At 53.3% G+C, this 18466-nt stretch overlaps 2 protein-coding genes across 2 annotated transcripts; one reads left to right on the top strand and one right to left on the bottom strand.

Moving 5' to 3' along the window:
- Nucleotides 1–1948: 1948 nt before the first annotated feature.
- LOC311215309 (protein TENP-like) lies at nucleotides 1949–9400 on the bottom strand (the record flags this gene model as incomplete). Its single annotated transcript, XM_084296407.1, is given in 19 exon segments — nucleotides 1949–2011; nucleotides 2013–2098; nucleotides 2196–2259; nucleotides 2598–2643; nucleotides 3121–3188; nucleotides 3390–3554; nucleotides 3635–3676; nucleotides 4045–4221; nucleotides 4367–4458; nucleotides 4843–4903; nucleotides 5179–5224; nucleotides 5720–5854; nucleotides 5933–6037; nucleotides 6362–6452; nucleotides 6679–6795; nucleotides 7686–7702; nucleotides 8429–8553; nucleotides 9125–9282; nucleotides 9388–9400. Coding segments are annotated over 19 exon segments (1671 nt in total).
- A 694-nt stretch (nucleotides 9401–10094) lies between these two features.
- BPIFB6 (BPI fold containing family B member 6) lies at nucleotides 10095–17313 on the top strand (the record flags this gene model as incomplete). The annotated part of the gene is made up of 15 exons (XM_084296408.1): nucleotides 10095–10203; nucleotides 10806–10905; nucleotides 11502–11606; nucleotides 11723–11869; nucleotides 12403–12466; nucleotides 12846–12906; nucleotides 13040–13131; nucleotides 13691–13867; nucleotides 14430–14483; nucleotides 14798–14968; nucleotides 15174–15241; nucleotides 15580–15637; nucleotides 16363–16426; nucleotides 17106–17182; nucleotides 17275–17313. The coding sequence occupies 15 exons, from the start codon at nucleotides 10095–10097 to the stop codon at nucleotides 17311–17313; spliced, it is 1386 nt and encodes a 461-aa protein (XP_084152534.1).
- Between the last annotated feature and the right edge of the window lie 1153 nt (nucleotides 17314–18466).

The raw sequence follows: 18466 nt of genomic DNA on the forward strand, positions 1-18466 counted from the left end.
AATAAACATTCTGACTTCTAGTGCTCGGAAGGCGGTTCTTGTTTCTGCTGCTTCTCGGGGAGAGCACCTCTCCTGCCTCCTGCTGGGGGACTGAGCTCCTCTCTGATGACTGGTATTTCGGGTTTTGGCTTGAAAATTTCCCAAATTTTCCCAAAACTCATGGGAAAAACACTCTTGGATTTTCAGTGGCTGCTCCTGGCTGGGTTACTTATTGATCAGATGCTACTCCCCGACCCCCAGCACGACCCAGGTCTGGGGCTGAGCCTGCTGCTGCAGGTGGGACGTGCGCGGCCAGGAGCGGGGCTGCAGCTCCCCTGCCCCAGCCACCACGGCCAGAGCAGTGCAGTAAATCCCCCGGCCAGAACCTCTGCTGCCAAACAAATAAATTCTTTTACTGCTGTAGCATATTCCTCTTGGGAAACTGGGTTAAGATATATTAGTCAAAGACTAATGGTTGCAGCTCTACCAGCAAACTTTTATTAGGAACTGTTCCTGCTATTGCCAACTTCGGGCGTTAAAATCATTAGTCAGGTCCCCAGGACGGGCATATAAACCTTCATTTAAAAAAATTTTTTTTTTTTTTTTACTCCCTTCAATAAATCAGCCTGGCTTGTTTTGTTTCCTTTCCTATTTCTAAGTCTCTGAAATATGAGGTTTTCAAGTGCTTTTCAGCAGCTCCAAAGGCTAGAAATGATGGGGACGGTAGTTGCATATGAAAGCAGATGCATGTGTAATTAATACAGCTTCACGGGCTGGGTGTTAAGTGCAGCATTGCCCTCCGAGTGCGCTGCAAGAGCAGCAGCAGAAGCCAGGAAGCTGCCCGTGGTGCCTGCAGGGGACCCCCAGCCCACTCTCAGCTTGCTGCAGGAGCTCGGTCCCCACATGCAGCTGCTTTGGGTGCTGAGGCTGTGCCAGATTTTCCCCCTTTGGGCATGCTTGGGCCCCGTGGGCAGTGGGCAAAAGCCGGCACTGCCGTAGTGCTGGACCCCGACGGGCACGCTGCTGTGTGGCCATGCTTCATCCGCCCGCTCTGCAACCAGCTTTGTCAGAGGCATGTTTTCAAAAATGTGACTGGCTTCAAGTCTAATATTAGAAACCTTTGTGCAGATGTGATTTTTTTTCCTTCTTTCTGGCCGAGTGAAAACTCACCAGCTGTTTTGTTCCCATAGTAACGCTGGAAATGGAGGAAAAGCCATGAAATCTCTCTTGTGGGTAGGGGCGATAGTGTTCTGCAGCTGAGAGGCTCAGGGCTGCCTCACGTCCTTATAAATTAGTGAGATTTTGATGCTCCCTTAGTTAAATGTAAGGTCTGGACATCTGTACTGGTACTCAGCAAGATGAAATTCATCTATCTTTCAGTACAAGTCATTGAGGGGAAAAAAAAGTCAATAGTCACACAGGAAAATGCAATATTAAAGAGAAATGTTTAATTAAAGCATGGAACATTGTTACAATCCATCCTCCTTGTGCAACAAAAAAATAGACTGGAAGAGAAAGCCACTAGCAAAACGCCATTATTATCCTACACTTGAGAAAATGTTGTTTCAGTAAAGAAAGAAGATTTTTAAACATTTCATGCAGTGAGAAAACACGACACATCCTTTCAGAGTCAGTGGGGTGGCTTTGCCCGTTTTCCTCCAGGTGAAGCTAACGGCACACCGGGTTCAGGCCATGGCCCCCTGCTCACCGTGTCTTGCCTGCAGCTTGAGGTTGCACAGGAGCAAGACGTAATCCTAGACACAGGTGGGGGAGACCTCAGTGCTGCACCCAGCACTCCCTGCAGCCTGCCCCTGATCCTTCTAACGAGCATTTTTTGCTTGTGTTAGCATGGCTAGAGAGGGATGCCTATGTAAAGCAATGAAGCTCAGTTCTGTGGGTTAGCAGGACAGGAGAAGCAGGCTCAGATTTATTTTAGTGCCAGGAGGTAAGCGTCACTCCCAGGTACCCTTTAAATCAAATGTAGCAGGGAGCAACTTAAATGTCTTGTTTCGGGGAGAAACTTGCATGTCGTGATTTCTTACCTTGTGAATCATGACGCTGACATCGGTGTAGGTGAAGGTGGATACGTGTGGCAGGTGTACGCCTTCACTCAGCACCGCTAGGAAGAGAAACGGGGAAAGGAGAAAGAGGAGGGAAGGTTCCCAGCTGAGACACTTTGTGCCTGGTGGTGCCTGGGGGGTGTCCCCACTTCTCACCGTTCATCCAGACCGGCACCTCCTCGCGAACAGTGCCCAGGAACAGCTCTTCCAGCAATGCAGCCTGCAAAGGAGAAAGCCACAGGGTCGGCTTCTTTATGGCCTGGCTCTAAAGGGGTGGAGAGAGGCCAGGACCTGCAGCACTGGGGTCCTGGCGTGCTGCCCCTCTCCCAGCCCCTGTGGGGTGCAGTGAGCACCATGAGCACGATGAGCACCACGAGCGTGTGCTGCCCTGCTGATGGCCTGGCTGTGGATTTTGTGGCATGAGCTCGGGGTGGTGCAAGCTGTCTGGGGATGGCCAGGCTTTAGGGGACAGCACTAAAGCAAGGGCTGCTGTGCTCAGCACGGTGCAGGCAGGAGCCCAGCTGTGCTCCGTCACTTCGGGGTGCTGGGAGCACCTACCGGCACCGGGCCCACGTCGGAGGCAGCCAGGCTGAGCTCAGCATCTCTGCAAAACAAAGAGCAGCATGAGATTTGCTCAGCAGCCCTTTGGCTGGGTCACTGAGCAGGGTTTTCCTTGGGGACCATGCTTGGTGATAAGCAGGGGCTTGCAGGTTTTCTGAAAGCCAGGGCTGTGCCCAGGGCTCCAGCAGCTCCCCAAGCTGGGCGCGTGGCAGGGAGCAGGGGGCAGTGGGCACTGTCTCTGCCCCCATGCACAGCAGCAGGGAGCTGGGGGTGTCCTGGCCCCAGGACCTGTGGTGAGGGCTCGCTGTAGGCAGGGACACGGGGTGCTCAGGGAGATGGGCAGCATTTTTCTTTCTGGTCCTGCTGCTGGAGCCTTGCCATTTCCCTTGGGCTAGAGCGACCTCCACAGTGACCAAGCCATCTGAGGTAAGAAATTCCTCAGGCTATTTGCCTCTCCCATCCCATGCAATGACTGAACTGTGTCCCCCACAAGGCTGCAGAGCACAGCTGGACTCGTTACTCGATCGCTGCTGCGGAGATCATCATCCGCGTGTCGGTGACGCTGAGGAGCAGTCCTGCAGTCACGTCCTGTGAGGAGAACAGGGAGGGCAGGATCAGAGCGAGCAAACTGTCCCATTTCAGCTCTGAACATTGAGAGGTGATGAAGCCATCTGTGCAGTGCCCCCATGACATGCTCCTTGCACCCTGCTCTCTGCAGCAGAGACCTGTGCCCTCTGCAGCAGTTGAGGGGAGCAGCGGAGGTGGCCCCGTCCTGCAGTGCTCACTCACCGCACTCACGCTCAGGAAGCTCTGGAATTCTGGTGAGCCTGCCCCGACGTGGATGGTGAGGAAGAGCTTCAGGGCTGCTTGGCCTTCCTCCAGCTCCACCCGAGGAGAGCTTCTGAGCTCAGCCCTCAGCATCACGGGCAGGTCCTCGTGGTACAGGGAGCCGACCTGCCGCAGGCAGGCGTTTGCAGCCCGGCAGCCCCCGCAGCAGGGGCTGTGCCAACCGGGTGCTGGAAGCAGCCACGTACCTGGGTGATCTTCTGTGCCATGGTGGCGGTGGTCAGTGGACTCTGGAGGACAAAGCACAGAGCATCAGCTGGCTGGTGGCCCCAGGAGCTGCAATCTGGGGTCTGGCACAGCCGCTGCTGTGTGCTGCACAGCTGCCAAATGCAGGTGGCCTTCCCTACACACCAGCATGTGCCAGAAGCCGTGTTTTGGCTAGTTCTGATGGTAAATTTCCCATGCACCATTTGACCAGCAGAATTTTGCCTGCAAGGTCAAGGTAAGAGGCTGGGGGTGTTACAGTGCAGTTCCATGGGCTCTCAGAGATGCTCTCATTTCTTTCAGGGAGCACAGCTCCCTTACGGCTTCATGGAGCAGGGGTCCAGCCATCACTGTCCATTTTATTATTCCCTCCTCGCTTGCTTGCTATACTCACCAGAATGGTCATGTTGAAGGCTCCAGCCCTTTCCAGGGCGAAGAAGAGGCTGGTGTAGAAGTGCTCAGACAAAGCCAAGGTGAGGTGGGAAGGGCTGGAGCTCACCAGCTCGGGCATGCTGAACGGCACGGGGCTGACTGGCAGGGGCACTGCCATCCCTGCCACCTGGAACGTTGTCTGCAGGGGACAGAAAAGGGGTCGGGGTGCTTGGGGTGTCCACCTCATCCTGCAGGCACTCAGTAGCTGCTCATCCAGGACAGAGAAGTGGCAGGCAGACAAGTGCATGGGCAGGAGCTGGGCATGGGCAGGCTGTGGTGCTTACTTGCAAGGACATGGTGATTCCCTCCTCGGAGATCACGGGGGCAGCCAGTGGCAGGTACTGGATCTGGCAACGGGGGGTGATGGGGAACTGGGCTGCAAAGTGAGCAGAGGGGCACTCAGAGAACAGAGGGGAGCAGCGACAGGAGACTGTGCCTGTGAGCAGGCTGGATTTCCCCCAGGTGGCAGGTGAGGAGGGGAAGAGCAGAAGGATTAATTTCTCGTGTTTTATCGCCCTGCCATCCCCAAGGTTTCTGGCACACCTGACAGAGGAGGGGAGAGGCTGGGCCCTGCCCTGTCCCACCATGGAGCAGCCCCCATCCAGCTGCCATCGCCTGCTCCCCGCAGCGGGGCACAGGGAGCGCATTTCCCAGCAGACAAAACCCACAGCCACGGAGCAGCCACTGCTGCAGGGCCCAGCCTGCACAGCTCCAGCAGGAGCCCCTAAACCCTAACGAGCCTGAGAGCCGAGCTGCCCACCTGTCAGAGACATCAGCTGCTCGTTAGGCAAAAGGAGCAGTTTGGAGACTTCCAAGCAAATCTGTGGGATAAGAGCAAAGCGTGAGAGGAGGGAGATGAGTGCGGGGGCTGCTGGCATCTGCTGCAGCCTGCACGTCCCCATCGGCTGGCTGTGAGCTGTCAGATGGGGGATCGCAGACAGAGGATGCAATCCTCATCCCGTCTGGAGGGCTGTGGGGATGCCTGGCACAACCAGGTGGGTTTTGTAAGCGCCAGGTTCACCTGAGTGCTCTAATTCTTACAGAACCATGCCAATTTGTCTTCTGCTGTCTCGTGTCTGTATGGACATTATCTTACCTTATCAGCATTAATCTCCTTGTCCAGGTCGGAACTAGAGGACTTGCTGGATGAAAACAACAGAGCAGAGGAAGTTAGGCAGCACCAGCTCAGCCAGGGGGATGTTAGTGTCTTTTGATTTGACCCAGAAAGTATCTGGAGACATTATCATCGTTTTCCATCATCTATTAAGCTGTGACTGCAGTTCAGAATCCTAAAATGCTAAAGACCTGCCACTGGACTTGAATTAAAACTTTTCTGCTATACTCTTTAGGAACATTTGCTCCTTTATGAGAGGAAAAACTCTTAACATTGTGGGGGGAAAGAAAAAGAAACAACCAAACAAAAAACAAACAAATGAACAACAACAACAAAAAAAAAACAGGGCTGTAAGCAGAACAAAGTTTGTGTCCTGAAGCGAAAGGATTTGCACTGACATTTGTAAGCTTTTATGCCAGTGATCAGATCTTGGTTCTATCACCTTTATGCACAAAAATACTTGTCACTCAGTTTTGTTCCCCCATTCACCCAGATCCCGTGCCAAAAAAACCCACGGGCTGACCTTCCCACCTCCTCGGCGCTCTGCACCTCCACAGTGGGTCTGCAGTAGGAGGTTATCAGCTGCAGGTCGCCGTCGGGGCTCAGGTCTATGTGGAGGTCAGCCAGGATGGACAGCCTCGCCAGCCTGGGCGCTGCACTGCACGAGGGAACAGCACAGGTTGGAGGGTCATTGCCCCATGCCACTGCCCCAGCCCCGCAGGCAGGCACTACTCACTCCGGGGGGGTGATGCCCAGGTCCACCTCGATGCCCAGCCGCAGCCCGGCCTCTGGGACAAGCGACAGTGACAGGTCGACCACTTGGACAGAGCTGATTTGGTCCCTGCTCGAGAGGAAAAGCGGGTGTTAGGAGCCCAGTGCAGGCTGAGGTGTGAGCCCTGGCTGCTCCTGCAAAGAAACACCAATTGTCCGTGGGGTCTGCGCCCTGCGGAGACAAATCCATGCCCCGAGGGTGGCACCGGGGCTACTGCCATCAGACCCCAAAGGAGGAGCGGGGAGCTTGCTTCTAAATGGATATTTAAGACATCCAGGTCGATTCCCAGGAGGGTTTTTGCTTTTTGTGTTGGTGCTCACAGTGCTCCAGGAGCTCCACCAGGACCCAGAGGAGTGGTTGCAAAGCCCAGGTGAGGCAGAGCCGTGGACTCACCTGCTGGCTTTTGGGGAGCCAAGGGTCAGGTCCAGGTCCATCAGGTCCTGCCTGAGGACCACCTCTGCGTATGGTCTTGAAACTTCAGCAACTGAAATAGGGCAGAGTTATTAGAAGCCCCTGAGCCCGTGATCTCATGCACAGGGGCGGACAGACTGAAATCTGTCCTGGTGCCACACATCCACCTCTTCCTAGACCCCACTGTTACTAGCTGTAGGAAGGGGATGATGAAAATGAGCTGATTCACGGCGTAAGTTTACGAGAGGATGCCTCTGCCTGGGTGGCGAGGCACGGGGAGGTACAGGCTGTGTACTTACGGTAGCTCAGTCCTGACGGGGTGAGGATGCCCCCGCAGTCGGGAGACCTGGTGGCCTCCACAGGGACCAGGAGGCTCAGGAGGGTGCCCAGGGCGCAGAGCGGGGCCACAGCACTGCCTGCAGGAGGAGGGCACCCGCGATGCCTGGTCAGCACAGTGGGGCCCTGCCTGGGTGTGGGACCATGCTTGGGAGCCATGGTTTCAGCTCCTGCATTGTGTTTGTGCTCCTGGGCTTTGCAGCTTTTGTAAAATAATGACGCATAGCTCTCATGGAGCACCTGGGCATTTAATAGTGCTGAAAAAAAGGCTCAGCCTTGAAAATCTCCTGCAAGTGTGTAAGCTAGAGTGGTGCTTGCAGCACCACCATTATGCCTATTAAATATCTTGTAATGGCCTACAACTGATACAAAACAAAATAAACAGGAGTTAAAATTAGCTCAGGAATGAATTGAAGGTATGCAGGAGGGTAAAATCAGATACAGAGGTAATAGAGTCACCTACCTCTGAAAAACATTCTAGAATTGCTTATCATCTTTGTGATACTCTTACAGCATTAAGAAAACAAGTTATTCAGTAAGTTTAACCTGTTAAACCCAAGTTTAACAACATGCACATCTATATCAGTCCTTGCAGAGGGAGGACTTCTGATCAGGACTGATGCTCGCAGAGACACACCAAAGTACAAGCAATGCCCACATCAATCTGTTCATTTTGTAAATGCATCTTTACCTTTTCTGCCCGGTCTCCCCATTGTTCTAGTTCTGTCTGTGTCTGGCTGTGGCCACACAAGGATGTGTTCTTGCTTTATATATCTGTGTAACCAGGGCTGATGGAGGCAGAAATTGGCAGAGGGCTGAAAACCAGGAGGGTGCGCTGGGAGGGGGTGCTTTGTTTTGTATACCATTTTTTATTGTTTCCCCATAGACCTGATTACATTGGCCATCGACCCAGCAGGGTGAAATATTGAGCAGCAGGTGCTAGGGCAGCTCGCCTGTATTGTGAAGTTACTGAGGAGCACGAAGTCTCTGGAAGGAGGGTGCCAAGAAATCAAACGCTGTTAGACAGCGATCATCGGTTCCATGCCACAGGGAAGCTGCTGTGGTGGGTGCTGCTCAGATCCAGAGGGATGAGACCTGACGCTGCGTGGAAGGAGGCCTTGTGAACACTGTGAGGATGCTCCTGAAGGACAGACAAACCCCTTGGGCTTTCCTTCAGGCCAGTGGTAAGTGTGCTGAAGGCAGCAGGAGTGTTTCTGCAGGGTTCAGTGAGTTTTAGACCAGACAGAAGAGCAGACTTTTTGAAGGCATGATCTCTAACCTGCAGGTTGGCCAACATGCAGTAACTGCTGCCTCTCCACTTCAGTCCCAATCAAAATCCACTGCCAATACTATTGCAAATGGTATATTAAAAAAAAAAAAAAAAAAAAAAAGGTGGGTGATGCATTCAGTGGCATCTCTATGGGCATCAAAGGTCCTCACGAGGGGACTCAGGGTCCCCTCCTTCCTGGCCTTTGGGTCCATCCTGCTTTTCTGTTCCCTTTGCCCTGGAGCACAGAGCTCGGGCTGCCTGCAAGCACCAACAGTACATCCTCTGCACCCCATGCAGCTCTCCTCCCTGCTGGGTGTTCTTCCCCCTCCGTATTTGTGATCCAAACTTTGAGGCATGACCAGTCTTCCAGAGAGGGTTGAACTGCCCAGTTTGGTCCGGGTCCTTTGGCAGTAGGGTTAGCTGTTCAGCACTTGTTGATTCACCTGTGCCTTAGGAGGCAGCTATTGTCCTCTGTGCACTGGCTGCGTGAGTTATTGGGCACTGGTTCCAGGTGCATCTCGACATGTCTGGAAAGGTCCTTGGCTCTCAGCAGCACTCTGAGAAGAGTCTGCAAGAAAGAAGATTGCTGTGTTATAGAGCAGTGGCTGGAATTGCCTCCAGTTAAGCCTTGTTCCATTGCAGGTAATTCCAGCAGCTCTTTCGAAGCAGTACTTGAGATTTATCTGTGGCACGTTATCAGCGTTTACTCAAGTACAAGAATGAAGATGAGCTGTTGGGGCAAGAGGGCACCATGGCACTCGGATGTGGATTTTCTCCTCCTGAAGAGCTGCTCTGGACCTCATGGTCCCCAGGGAGGCTTAATTAGATGTCAACTTACAGCACAGTGACTGATCAAGTTACCGGCACAAAGGCGTCTTTCTGGCATGATGGGTTCTTAAACAGGAGCTATCTATAAATCTTACACTCCTGTTAGATAAGATGTAAATCTCCCTGTCTGTGCTTAGCAGAGCCACCAAGTATATCACAGGGGGAGGTGATGACAGATTAAGCCCTCTGACACATTTTATACAGAAATGAAGAGAAGGAATAAATTTCTCGGTGCTGCAGGATCCCACCAGGGTGGTCTCTGGGTGAGCCGTCCCTGTGGGGCTGGTGCTGGCAGGGGCAGCTGAGCGTACAGGGATGGCTCTGGTGCTGGCTCTGGCCAGGATATGCATGGATGGCCCGCAGGAAAGCTGATGCAGTTGGTGCACAGTCTGGAGGATGTGCAGCCTCCCCTTGGCATGCCGGGGACAGCTCAGGTTGCTGTTCCTGCTGTTCCTCTCCTCGCTCAGACCTGCAGAGATCAGCACCAATGTTACTGGGATTGCCACAACCTCCCCCGGGTCCTCCCCCAGCTAATCCCAGGTCCTCCCTTGGCACCTGCACAGGCTCCACGAACCTCTGGGGGGCATGGGCGATTTGTTCTGACAGTCACACTGCACACATGCATCTCCAAGAGCAGAATTTACCATTCCATGGCTCAACTTTCCCCCTGCCCCCACTTCTGTCTGTACCATGTTATTAACAGATCAGTTCTACTCTTTCAGTGCAAAGCTCCCGTAGGCTCTTCCAGGCTGTTGAGCAAGAGAGCTGGCCTCAGACATGCCGGGAACATCCACCTGATACCTGCAGCTCAAGGACTTACCTGGACTTTTACATTTATTAGTGAGATTACTTGTACTGGAAGATGTCAGAAACACTGAGGGATTAGTTTTACATCACAGTAATTATCCACCTCTTTAATCCGTTTATTTTTTTTCCTTTTTTTCTCAGCCAGGGCTGTGTATATATAGGCCATTTCCTGCCTCTCTCTGGAAGATCGGCGCAGAGTGTGGACAACCTACAGGAGCACTCTGCTGGAGGAGGTCCTGGTGAGGTGACCACCGTGCTCTTCCTCGCAGAGGTTTCTGTCCCAGGGTCGTGCTGCAGCTCCTGTCCCCTCGGGCTGGAGCGAACCCTGCTCACTCCCTTCCACAGGAGTGCAGCATTTAGCCCTTGCCATGCTGTTGGGAACCGTCTCCAGCTAATTGTCTCTTTCTGTCCATTAAGCCAGTGCATCATTTAGCCACCTCTGGAGCTTTGTGGGCAACGGTACCAGGCCTGAAGATGCCAAGGATCTGGTGCCTTTTGCTCCTTGGTGGCTGGCTGGCAGTGTCACAAAGCGCCGGTGGCCCGGGGGCCATCCTCAGGATGGATATTGGGACAATCGACCGTGGTAAGTGCTCAGCCACATGGGCACGTCTGTCTGTCTGTCCGTCCGTGCAGCCAGGGCTGCCTCCAGCCTGTGCCATGGGCACGAGGCCAGCAGCACCACCGGCTGCCCCGGAGCTCTCCGCAGGGCTCAACACCCGCTGCTCCCAGCTGTGCCCCTTGGGCCCAGCATGGGAAGGGCATATCTGGGTCCTGGAGCTTCTGCACCATGCCTGAGCCAAGTGTTTGTGCCCAGATTTTGTCCTGCTGCCTCCCTTAGTCTGCAACAGGAGCTGCTTCCTTGTGGTCATTGCTGTGAACATGGGAAGCTGCATCGCCTGGTCTGTGATGGCCTGGTGTGGGCACCTGGGTGTCTTGGTGTCACGTCTAAAAGTGAAGTGCTCGCACAGTGTGTGACCGTGAGCCTGAACGGAGGCTGCAGAGACTGCCAGCACTCTGAATTTCCAGCACATGGAGCACCCCGGTTGTGGCCTTGCTGGTTGCAGTGTGGACATGTCACCAGTGATGTTTTACAGAGTGGGATGGGGGCCGAGTTCCCTCATCCCTGGCACTGTCTCCTCCTTGGAGGTTCTGTGCTGAGCCCCTTGTCTTGTGCAAATTTTCCAGCGGTCTCCACTGCGCTGAATGAGAGCAATGTTCTTCAGAAACTGGTAGAGGAAACAACAAAAAAAAAGTCGAACGTGAAACCCATCAAAGGCATCTCCAGGTGAGTGATAATCAGCAGCGTTTCAACAGGAGGCTGAGTCTGGAAATCACAAAGCAAAAGCAGAAGGTTTGGAAGTTTTAGCCTGGAGGCAGAAACAAATCACTCCTCACTAACAAGTGTGGTATTAAGGCTGGTGATTTTCCGCATGGTTGTGTCTGCAAAGACACAGAGAAACTATAACTTAAAGGCAATAAAGCACGTCCTGCTTCCGAGCTGGCTGGGCTTGGCTGCTGTGGCCTTGTGGTGCTGGGGGGTTGCTCTCGGACCTGTGGGTGCCGGCTTTTGGGAATAATGTCCTGAGGAAACCCAGAAACACTGGGGGATCAGATCTGGCAAGTTGGCTCTGGGTGAAAACGTTGTTTTGAATGCCCTAACGTTTTGCTTCACTTTTTCAAAATTAAACTGCAATATTTTTGTTATGAAGAAACATCTTCCTGAACTCAGAAGTGTATTAAAATGTTAATAAAAAAAGTTTGAACAAGAAGCAGAGGACTAAAGGTGGTGACAATAATACCAATAGGAAGTGGTGTGACTTACAGGTCCGGCTGTCTGCTCTGGCAGATCTTTCCCAGTGCTTTTCCTCTGTTTTCCCCCAGGCTGAAGGTGACAGACCTCCGTCCCCCGGAGATATCACTGACACTCTCGCCAGGCGTGGGGCTGTTCATGGCTGTGCTGGTCCGGATGACCATCGCTGGGAGAAGGTGGGTGGGCAAGGACACCTGTGGGACAGCTGCTGTGGTGCTTTGCCAGGCAGCCCCGTGCTGCCAGCCGTTTCGGGAGGTTTTATCCCCTGCTAACTGTGATTCATTCTGTGCAGCTTTATAGGAGGAAACATGGAAATCAAGGTGGCAGCAAACCTGACTGCCAGCGCACGGCTGGCACAGGACTCCCAGGGCTGCCCGTGGTTCAGCACCAAGAGCTGCCACATCGCCCTGCTCAGCGCCAAAACCAATCTGCCCAGCAAGTGAGCACTGGGTGTGCTGGGGCGCTGCTGGGGCAGCAGCAGCTGCGGGCAGATGCCAGCAGTACCCCCGGGGCAGGCAGCAGCGTTGCTCAGCAGGGATTTTCAGTCTCTGGGCATGGGCTTGTACGGAACGCAAGCACTTCTCAATACAAGTGTTCATGCATCGAAGGTCCTATTTTTCCCACTAAGAAAACCAAAATGTTTTATGGACAAATTCAGGCCGGCCCTATCTGTGTTATTGCACACAGTGCTCATTTCTGGCCTAAGTCCTCATCTGAGTGCTGTACTCCTCAGATAACTGAGCTTCTGCTAGGCGTGGAAGCTTTCGGCTTTGTTTAAAGCCAGAAGATGGAATGCATTAGAAAAGATTTGTAAAAAGGGAAAATACCTTTTATTGGACGTGAGCCATGTTTCGGCCTAATCCATCCCAGACATGTTTCTTTAGCACTTGACTGTTTACGGTTTGGTCTGTAGTAAGTAGTCACTGCTCCGTGCCTCGCGGCCGTGTTGGCTGACGTGTTCTCTCTGCCCAGCATGCTGCCCCAAGTCGTGAGCAAGTTTCTGGACAGCAGCCTTCAGAAAGTGCTGCCCAGCCTGGTAAGTGCTGCCTGGTCTGCCCTGTGCTTCCTGAGCATCCCCTCCTTGTCCTCCTGCTCCTCCTCTCCACGGCTCAGTGCCAGTTTTCCCAGTTGTGCTGTATGGGGGAGCTGCAGGTAAAAGGGAGCGCTTCGAGCCGTGGCTGCTGGCAGCCTGGTGCTCCCCTGCCCAGCACCAGGGTGGGCAATGCAGTTTAAAGTCAGATTTACCCTGAAATAACCTAATTAAACTAGGGACAGAGAAAACAGAGGCAAGTCCTTGTCTGGGTGCTTACAAGTGGAGGGTCCCAATGGGATTGTGCTGGCCTGGTGGCACCAAGCTGTGCTCTCGTGGGAGCGGCCGTGCAAGGTGTTCTCACAGCTTTCTTCTTGCCCTCCAGCTGTGTCCGGCCGTGGACGCGGTGCTCAACCTCATGAATGCAAAATTCACCACCATGACTTGTAAGTTGTGCTCTCTCCAGCCACCCACATCTGAATCCAGCACCCACAGGTAGCACTGGTGACGTGGCCGCTGTTCCTGAGCCGTGGTGCAGGGTGGGTGCCTCTGCCTGAGCCTCCCCCTTCTTCCCCACAGCCACAATCCCTCTCGGCACTGCTGGCACCCTCCGATACGCATTGCTGAACCCACCTGTGACGAGTGAAACTTTCATACAGCTGGATTTGAAGGTGAGTGCCACTGCTGGAGCCGGAACTTGGAGGGGCAATGTTCCTGACACCTGTTTACTTGGAGGCATTGTCCTTCTCAATGGCTTTAAACTAAAAGAGGAGAGATTTAAATTAGAGGTTAGGAGGAAATCCTTCACCCTGAGGGAGGTGAGGCACTGGCACAGGCTGTCCAGAGAAGCTGTGGATGCCCCATCCCTGGAGGTGTTCCAGGCCAGGTTGGACGAGGCCCTGGGCAACCTGATCTGGAGGGTGGCAAATCCCTGCCCATGGCAGGGGGTTGGAACTGGGTGAGCTTTGATCTCCCTTCCAACCCAAGCTGTTCTATGACTTTATGATACTCAGCCTTTGGCAGCAGAGGCTTTGGAAGGGGTGCGGGCATGTGCTATTTGCATTAAACCACCCAGCCACCTCCTTGGCCCATCGTTTTCTGTGACTTTTATTGTTCTTTCATTGCTGAGGCTACAGAGAGATGCATCCAGTGCCCTGGATGTGGTCCAAATACAGATCCTGGAAATGGACTTGTACTCTCTGACATGGCTCCTTCTACGGGTCCTTTCAGACCATCCTCCACAAAGAAGAGGGAGAGGAGGTGGACCTTCCAGCAGACCAGCCGTCTCCTACTTCTCTGCCACCAAAGAGGGAGGCTGCTACCCAGCTCATCCTGTCTGCAGGCTTCTTGGGTGCTGAGCTCTCTGTTATGCAGGCATCCTTCAGCCTGAACATCAGCAATAACATGGTGGGTAATTTGGGCTGGAGATTTTCCTCAAGGGACCCCTAAAGAAACCTGTGCCTGCGTTCAAGGCAGATCCATGCTCTTTTCATCACTCTCTGGCACTGCTCAGTGGCTGCAGACAAGTGTATTTGGGGATCACGAAAGGGATTATCAGTAGTTTGTTCAGTTTGTGTTTTATGGAGTCCATGGTTTATAGGGATTTATGGACATCCTTCATGCATGGCCTCAGGGTGCTCCTGCAGGTCCAGCAACAGCATCCAAGATCCTGCTAGGCTCAGGCAATGACAGTGCATTTTTTTTGAGGACAGTTGTGTGTAACACCCAAAGCCTGTTGTCCTGTGGCCTGCCCCGTGCGTGGCTGCTGCAGCCGAGCACCTGCCCCCAGGACCACCGGCCGGGGAGTCACCGGCTGCAGTGGCAGCGCCCTGTGCCCTGCCTGGTGCCCGCAGTGGAGGAGCACAGTGCCTCCGGTAGCTCTGCAGCCTCTCTGCTCCTCTTCACTTCTCAGTATTGAACTCCCCCCAGCTGAGTGCTTTCAGTCCCTGCCTCTGTGCTTCCTCAACAGATCCTTGGGCTTCCCCCGCTGGTGACCACGACGCTTGGAGCCCTCATCCCAGAGGTGGGTGGACTTTGATTGATCCTAATGGTCTTTGGGTCATCTCAGGCTATTAACAGCAGCAGGTAATGCTGTTCTCCATCCACCCCCTGTGGCCAATCACAAGGACTCACTGAGAACCTATTCCTCAAGACCAAACTGGTGCTCTTTTTCATTTTATTAGCAAAATTGTTATTAATAAGACTAATAAGGCCTGCTTGCCTGGCTACCATTGACTTTGGTGACTGCTACTGATGCTCAGCAGCCATCAGGATGATCCCCAGAGCAGTGAACTGCAAAGGAAAGGGGATGTCACCCTTTGGTTTGTCTCTCCCCAGCTTTCCATGGTGCTGCCTCCATCACAGCCGCTGGTGATTGAAATGAGGGAAGCAAATCCACCGCTGGTGACAATAACCCCAGACAAAACCATTGTGCACCTCTTCAGCACTGCCGAGTTTTGGGTTTCCAGCCCGGATTCCGATCTTGGATCCCTCTTTGTCCTGGATGTGGTGAGCTGAAGCCTTTTGCAGTGGTTGCTGGCTGGCTGTGGTCGCCCTTGCCCCGAGCCAGCAGACAGCAGAGGGGGGCGTGGGACATTGGGCAGGGGCTGCGGGGCAGTGCCTGGCCCTGGGTCAGGGCCTGGAGCAGCCACCGGGGACCTGCTCGGCTGCACACGTGTCCCGCTGGGGACCCGTGCCCCTCTTCTCCCTGCAGCACTCCGACCTGAGAGCACACTTTGCTGTTGTGGAAGAGAGGCTGCAGCTCTCCCTTGCTCTGGACAGGTAACAGCTGCTGGGCTCTCTTCCCAGTGCCACCACGAGTGCAGGGACAGTCCCAGGCTGCTGGAGAGCCTGCACGTGCCATATGTGCATTTCCATCTTTCTGCATGTGTTTATTGCAGTTTATACTAAAAGTTACTTAAAAAGAAAGAAAAAGGTTCAGCATGACATAATGCAGCTGAACTGAAACCTAGCTGGGGTCTTCACTCTGAAGAGTTGAAGTTCAGGCTCCAGCTGAACAGCTCGTGGGGATGGCGAGCTGGGTGCTGGGTGCAGGGCAGGATTGCTGTGGGTGGCGGGGGGCTGCAGGCTGTGATCCCCGGCAATTTCTCTCTCCACAGCTTGTCCCAGGTGGCCTTGGCATCTTCCTCCATCGGCACATTTGATGTGAGTTCTGCGGTGGGTGTGGGACAAAGGCAGTGCTGAGATCTCCTCCATGGGGCTCAGTGCTGGTGGGCTTGGGTAGGAATTCACTCCATGGAGCCCAGTCCTGTTCCTTTCATTATCAAAAACAGACTCATTAAAACACTAAAGAAGGTCAAATTGAATGCCAAGGATCAAAATTTAAAGGAAGGTGTTGTAAATGACAGATAAACTGCCCAAACTGCTTGCCTACAAACATGAATGCTCTGGCGGGGGTCCCTGTTCGTAATGCACTGTGCGAATTCCTGGGAGGGTTTGGGCCATAAATAACTGCCCGCCGCCTGGTCTGCCCTCATGCCACGTGTGCTCAATGTTCAAGTCTCCAAATCCCAACACAGCAGCAGAGCCATGCAGCCGGGTGAGAGCCTGAGGACCTGTGGGCAAGGTCTGTCCATCTGTCTGTCTGTCCGCAGGGCTGGGCAGCCTTTAGGCAGTGAGGAGGTGCCTGCAGCAGTGGTGGCACTGCCCTGCCTGAGTGCCCATGCTGCTGCTGGCGTGGGGGAAGGCTTTCATTTTTGGCAGCTTTCACTGAAATTTAGAATTTTTCAAATGTTCCCATTTGTCTTGGGGTAGCGGAGGGACCTGTGCAATTTTCCTGTGATTTGGGGCCGCGCCGGATGAATTAATGGAAGTGAGCCTGACAGGCATGGCTGCTGGCATGCAGAACGATGGGCTATGTACATCACCCCTCTGTGTTTCAGGAGCTGCCGCTGAACAGAGTTCTCGCAGACATTATTCATGTGGCCTACGTGCCATCCATCAACAGTAAGCACGGCTATGGCTTCATCTGAGGATTCGCTTTCTGCACAGGGAAAATAGCTCTCATTTCTTTTCCTATAGCTTGTTGTTATCTTTTTTTTTTTTTTTTTTTCTTGGAAATGGCATTGACTGGCTGACCTTGCATACTTCTCCTGCCCTCGGTGGCAGTGAGTAACGGTGCCCAGGAAAATTGCTGGCCTGTCATTGTGCAGCTGCGGGGCATGCAGCTGGAGCTGGGAACGGGCAGTGCCTCCGGGCTGGGGGCTCAGCACGGCCCCTCCTGTGCAGATGGGAGAGCTCGGCCCCATGGGCTGCTCCAGCAGGGGCTGCAGGCTTCCTCTCTGACACCTCCCTGAGTGTTGCTGCTGTTCTGAAAATCAAAGCCACTTGTCAGGCAAAACTGGGAACAGTTCTCATAACTGTTCTGAAGTCTCCAAAAAACTACTCGTCCCTCTTTGCCATGCCAAGGCGTAATTAAAATGCCCACCCTACAACACCAGTTTATCTGCTTAACTCAATGGAAAACATGCCGAAGGACGAGATTTTATTCATGCTAATGTACACAGGCCGGGGTGCCAGCCCTGCCTGCTTTCCTTCTGAGTGCTCCCCAAACCTCCTGCAGAGCCCACAACGGGCACAGGGGTGGTGGGGCTGGGACCCCCTGACGCCTCCCCGCTGGTTGTAGGGGCGCTGCGAGGAGGGGTCCCGCTGCCCCCGCTGCTGGGCACCCCATACCGGTGGGCAGAGGTCAGCCAGCTGCAGGTAGGCATGAGCACCAGGGATCCCCGATCATCCCCACCCAACAGGGTGACTCTGAATCCTGCCCCCGTGCTTTTTTCTTTTTAAATCTGCAGAATGGGCTCGTGCTGGATGTTCCTGTCACGGAGATCTGATGCACGGGGAGGGATGGCTGCACCCGGCTGCTGCTGCACGACTAAGCCGGAGTGGGTGGCAGAGGGAACGGCGAGGGTGGTGGCTTTCCTGGGGCGCTTCTTCCTCTTTGCTTGACTTCTCAACATTTTCCCTCCTGAGCTAAAATTAAAAGACCGGATCATGCAGTGACGGGACTCTGGCCTGCTGTGCATTCAGTGGAGCCAGCCGGGCACGTCTTCGCTGAGGTCGCATTTCTGCAAAGAGCTGGCCCCTGAATTGATCACGTCTGTAACAAAAATGGCACAGGCATCAGGGCGATGGGGGGCTGCGGAACCCACATCTCCCCTGGGAGGGTGGCAAGAAGGGTTCCCAGGGGTGTATACCCCTGCTGTGACAGGAGGGGTTCGTGTCTGCAGCTGCACGCATGGGGTTGCGCATTTTGGAACTAGTTAGGGAAGCACATTTAGATATCTCCCCGTGTTTTTTAATATTTCAGAAGTGCCTCGTATCATGGTTTATTGGCTGCATTGCAGATATTGATCCCAAGCATATAGTTCACTGATTGCTGGATAATTACATGTCATTAGTACGCCAATAAACAGATTTGATCCTCATTTCATTGAACCAACATGAATCGAACATTTTTTCCTGGTGACAGGTAGCTGATGTAGAATTAAGGTTATCTTTGAAAAGATCATTGTGTTTTTAAGAAATTGTCCTCAAGAAAATCTCACTGTGAGGCAGGCTATGAAAATCCCATTTGTTTTCTTGTGTGTGCTGCCAGACACAGCAGGCGTTTGCTCTGTACTGCTCGTAAGGAATTGTCTTTGTGAGAGGCTCTAAGCAATGAGGAGAGCAGTCATAAAGCCAGCTCCCTGTGAGGACTGGTGTTTATGATGCCTTCCCTCCTCATTGCCGTGCAAGCACTGCCAATGCCAAGCATTTTTAAAAAAGATTTTCCTCATTGTTCTTGCTTTAGCTAATAAAGAATTGAACAGTTTGGGTTGGAGCTCCTCTGAGAAGGAGAAATAAGAATCACAATATCTGTATGCAGCCCTCCTAGGAGAAACAAAAGCTGGAAATCTCAGGTGGCGCCTATTTAATTTTTCATGAAACACTTAACCACGCTGCCAAGCCGTGCTATCACATAGCTGGCATTTAACACCCCGGGAC

Source organism: Netta rufina (assembly GCF_964035555.1).
Source record: "Netta rufina genome assembly, chromosome: 16".
In the NCBI taxonomy this organism is placed as follows: Eukaryota; Metazoa; Chordata; class Aves; order Anseriformes; family Anatidae; genus Netta; species Netta rufina.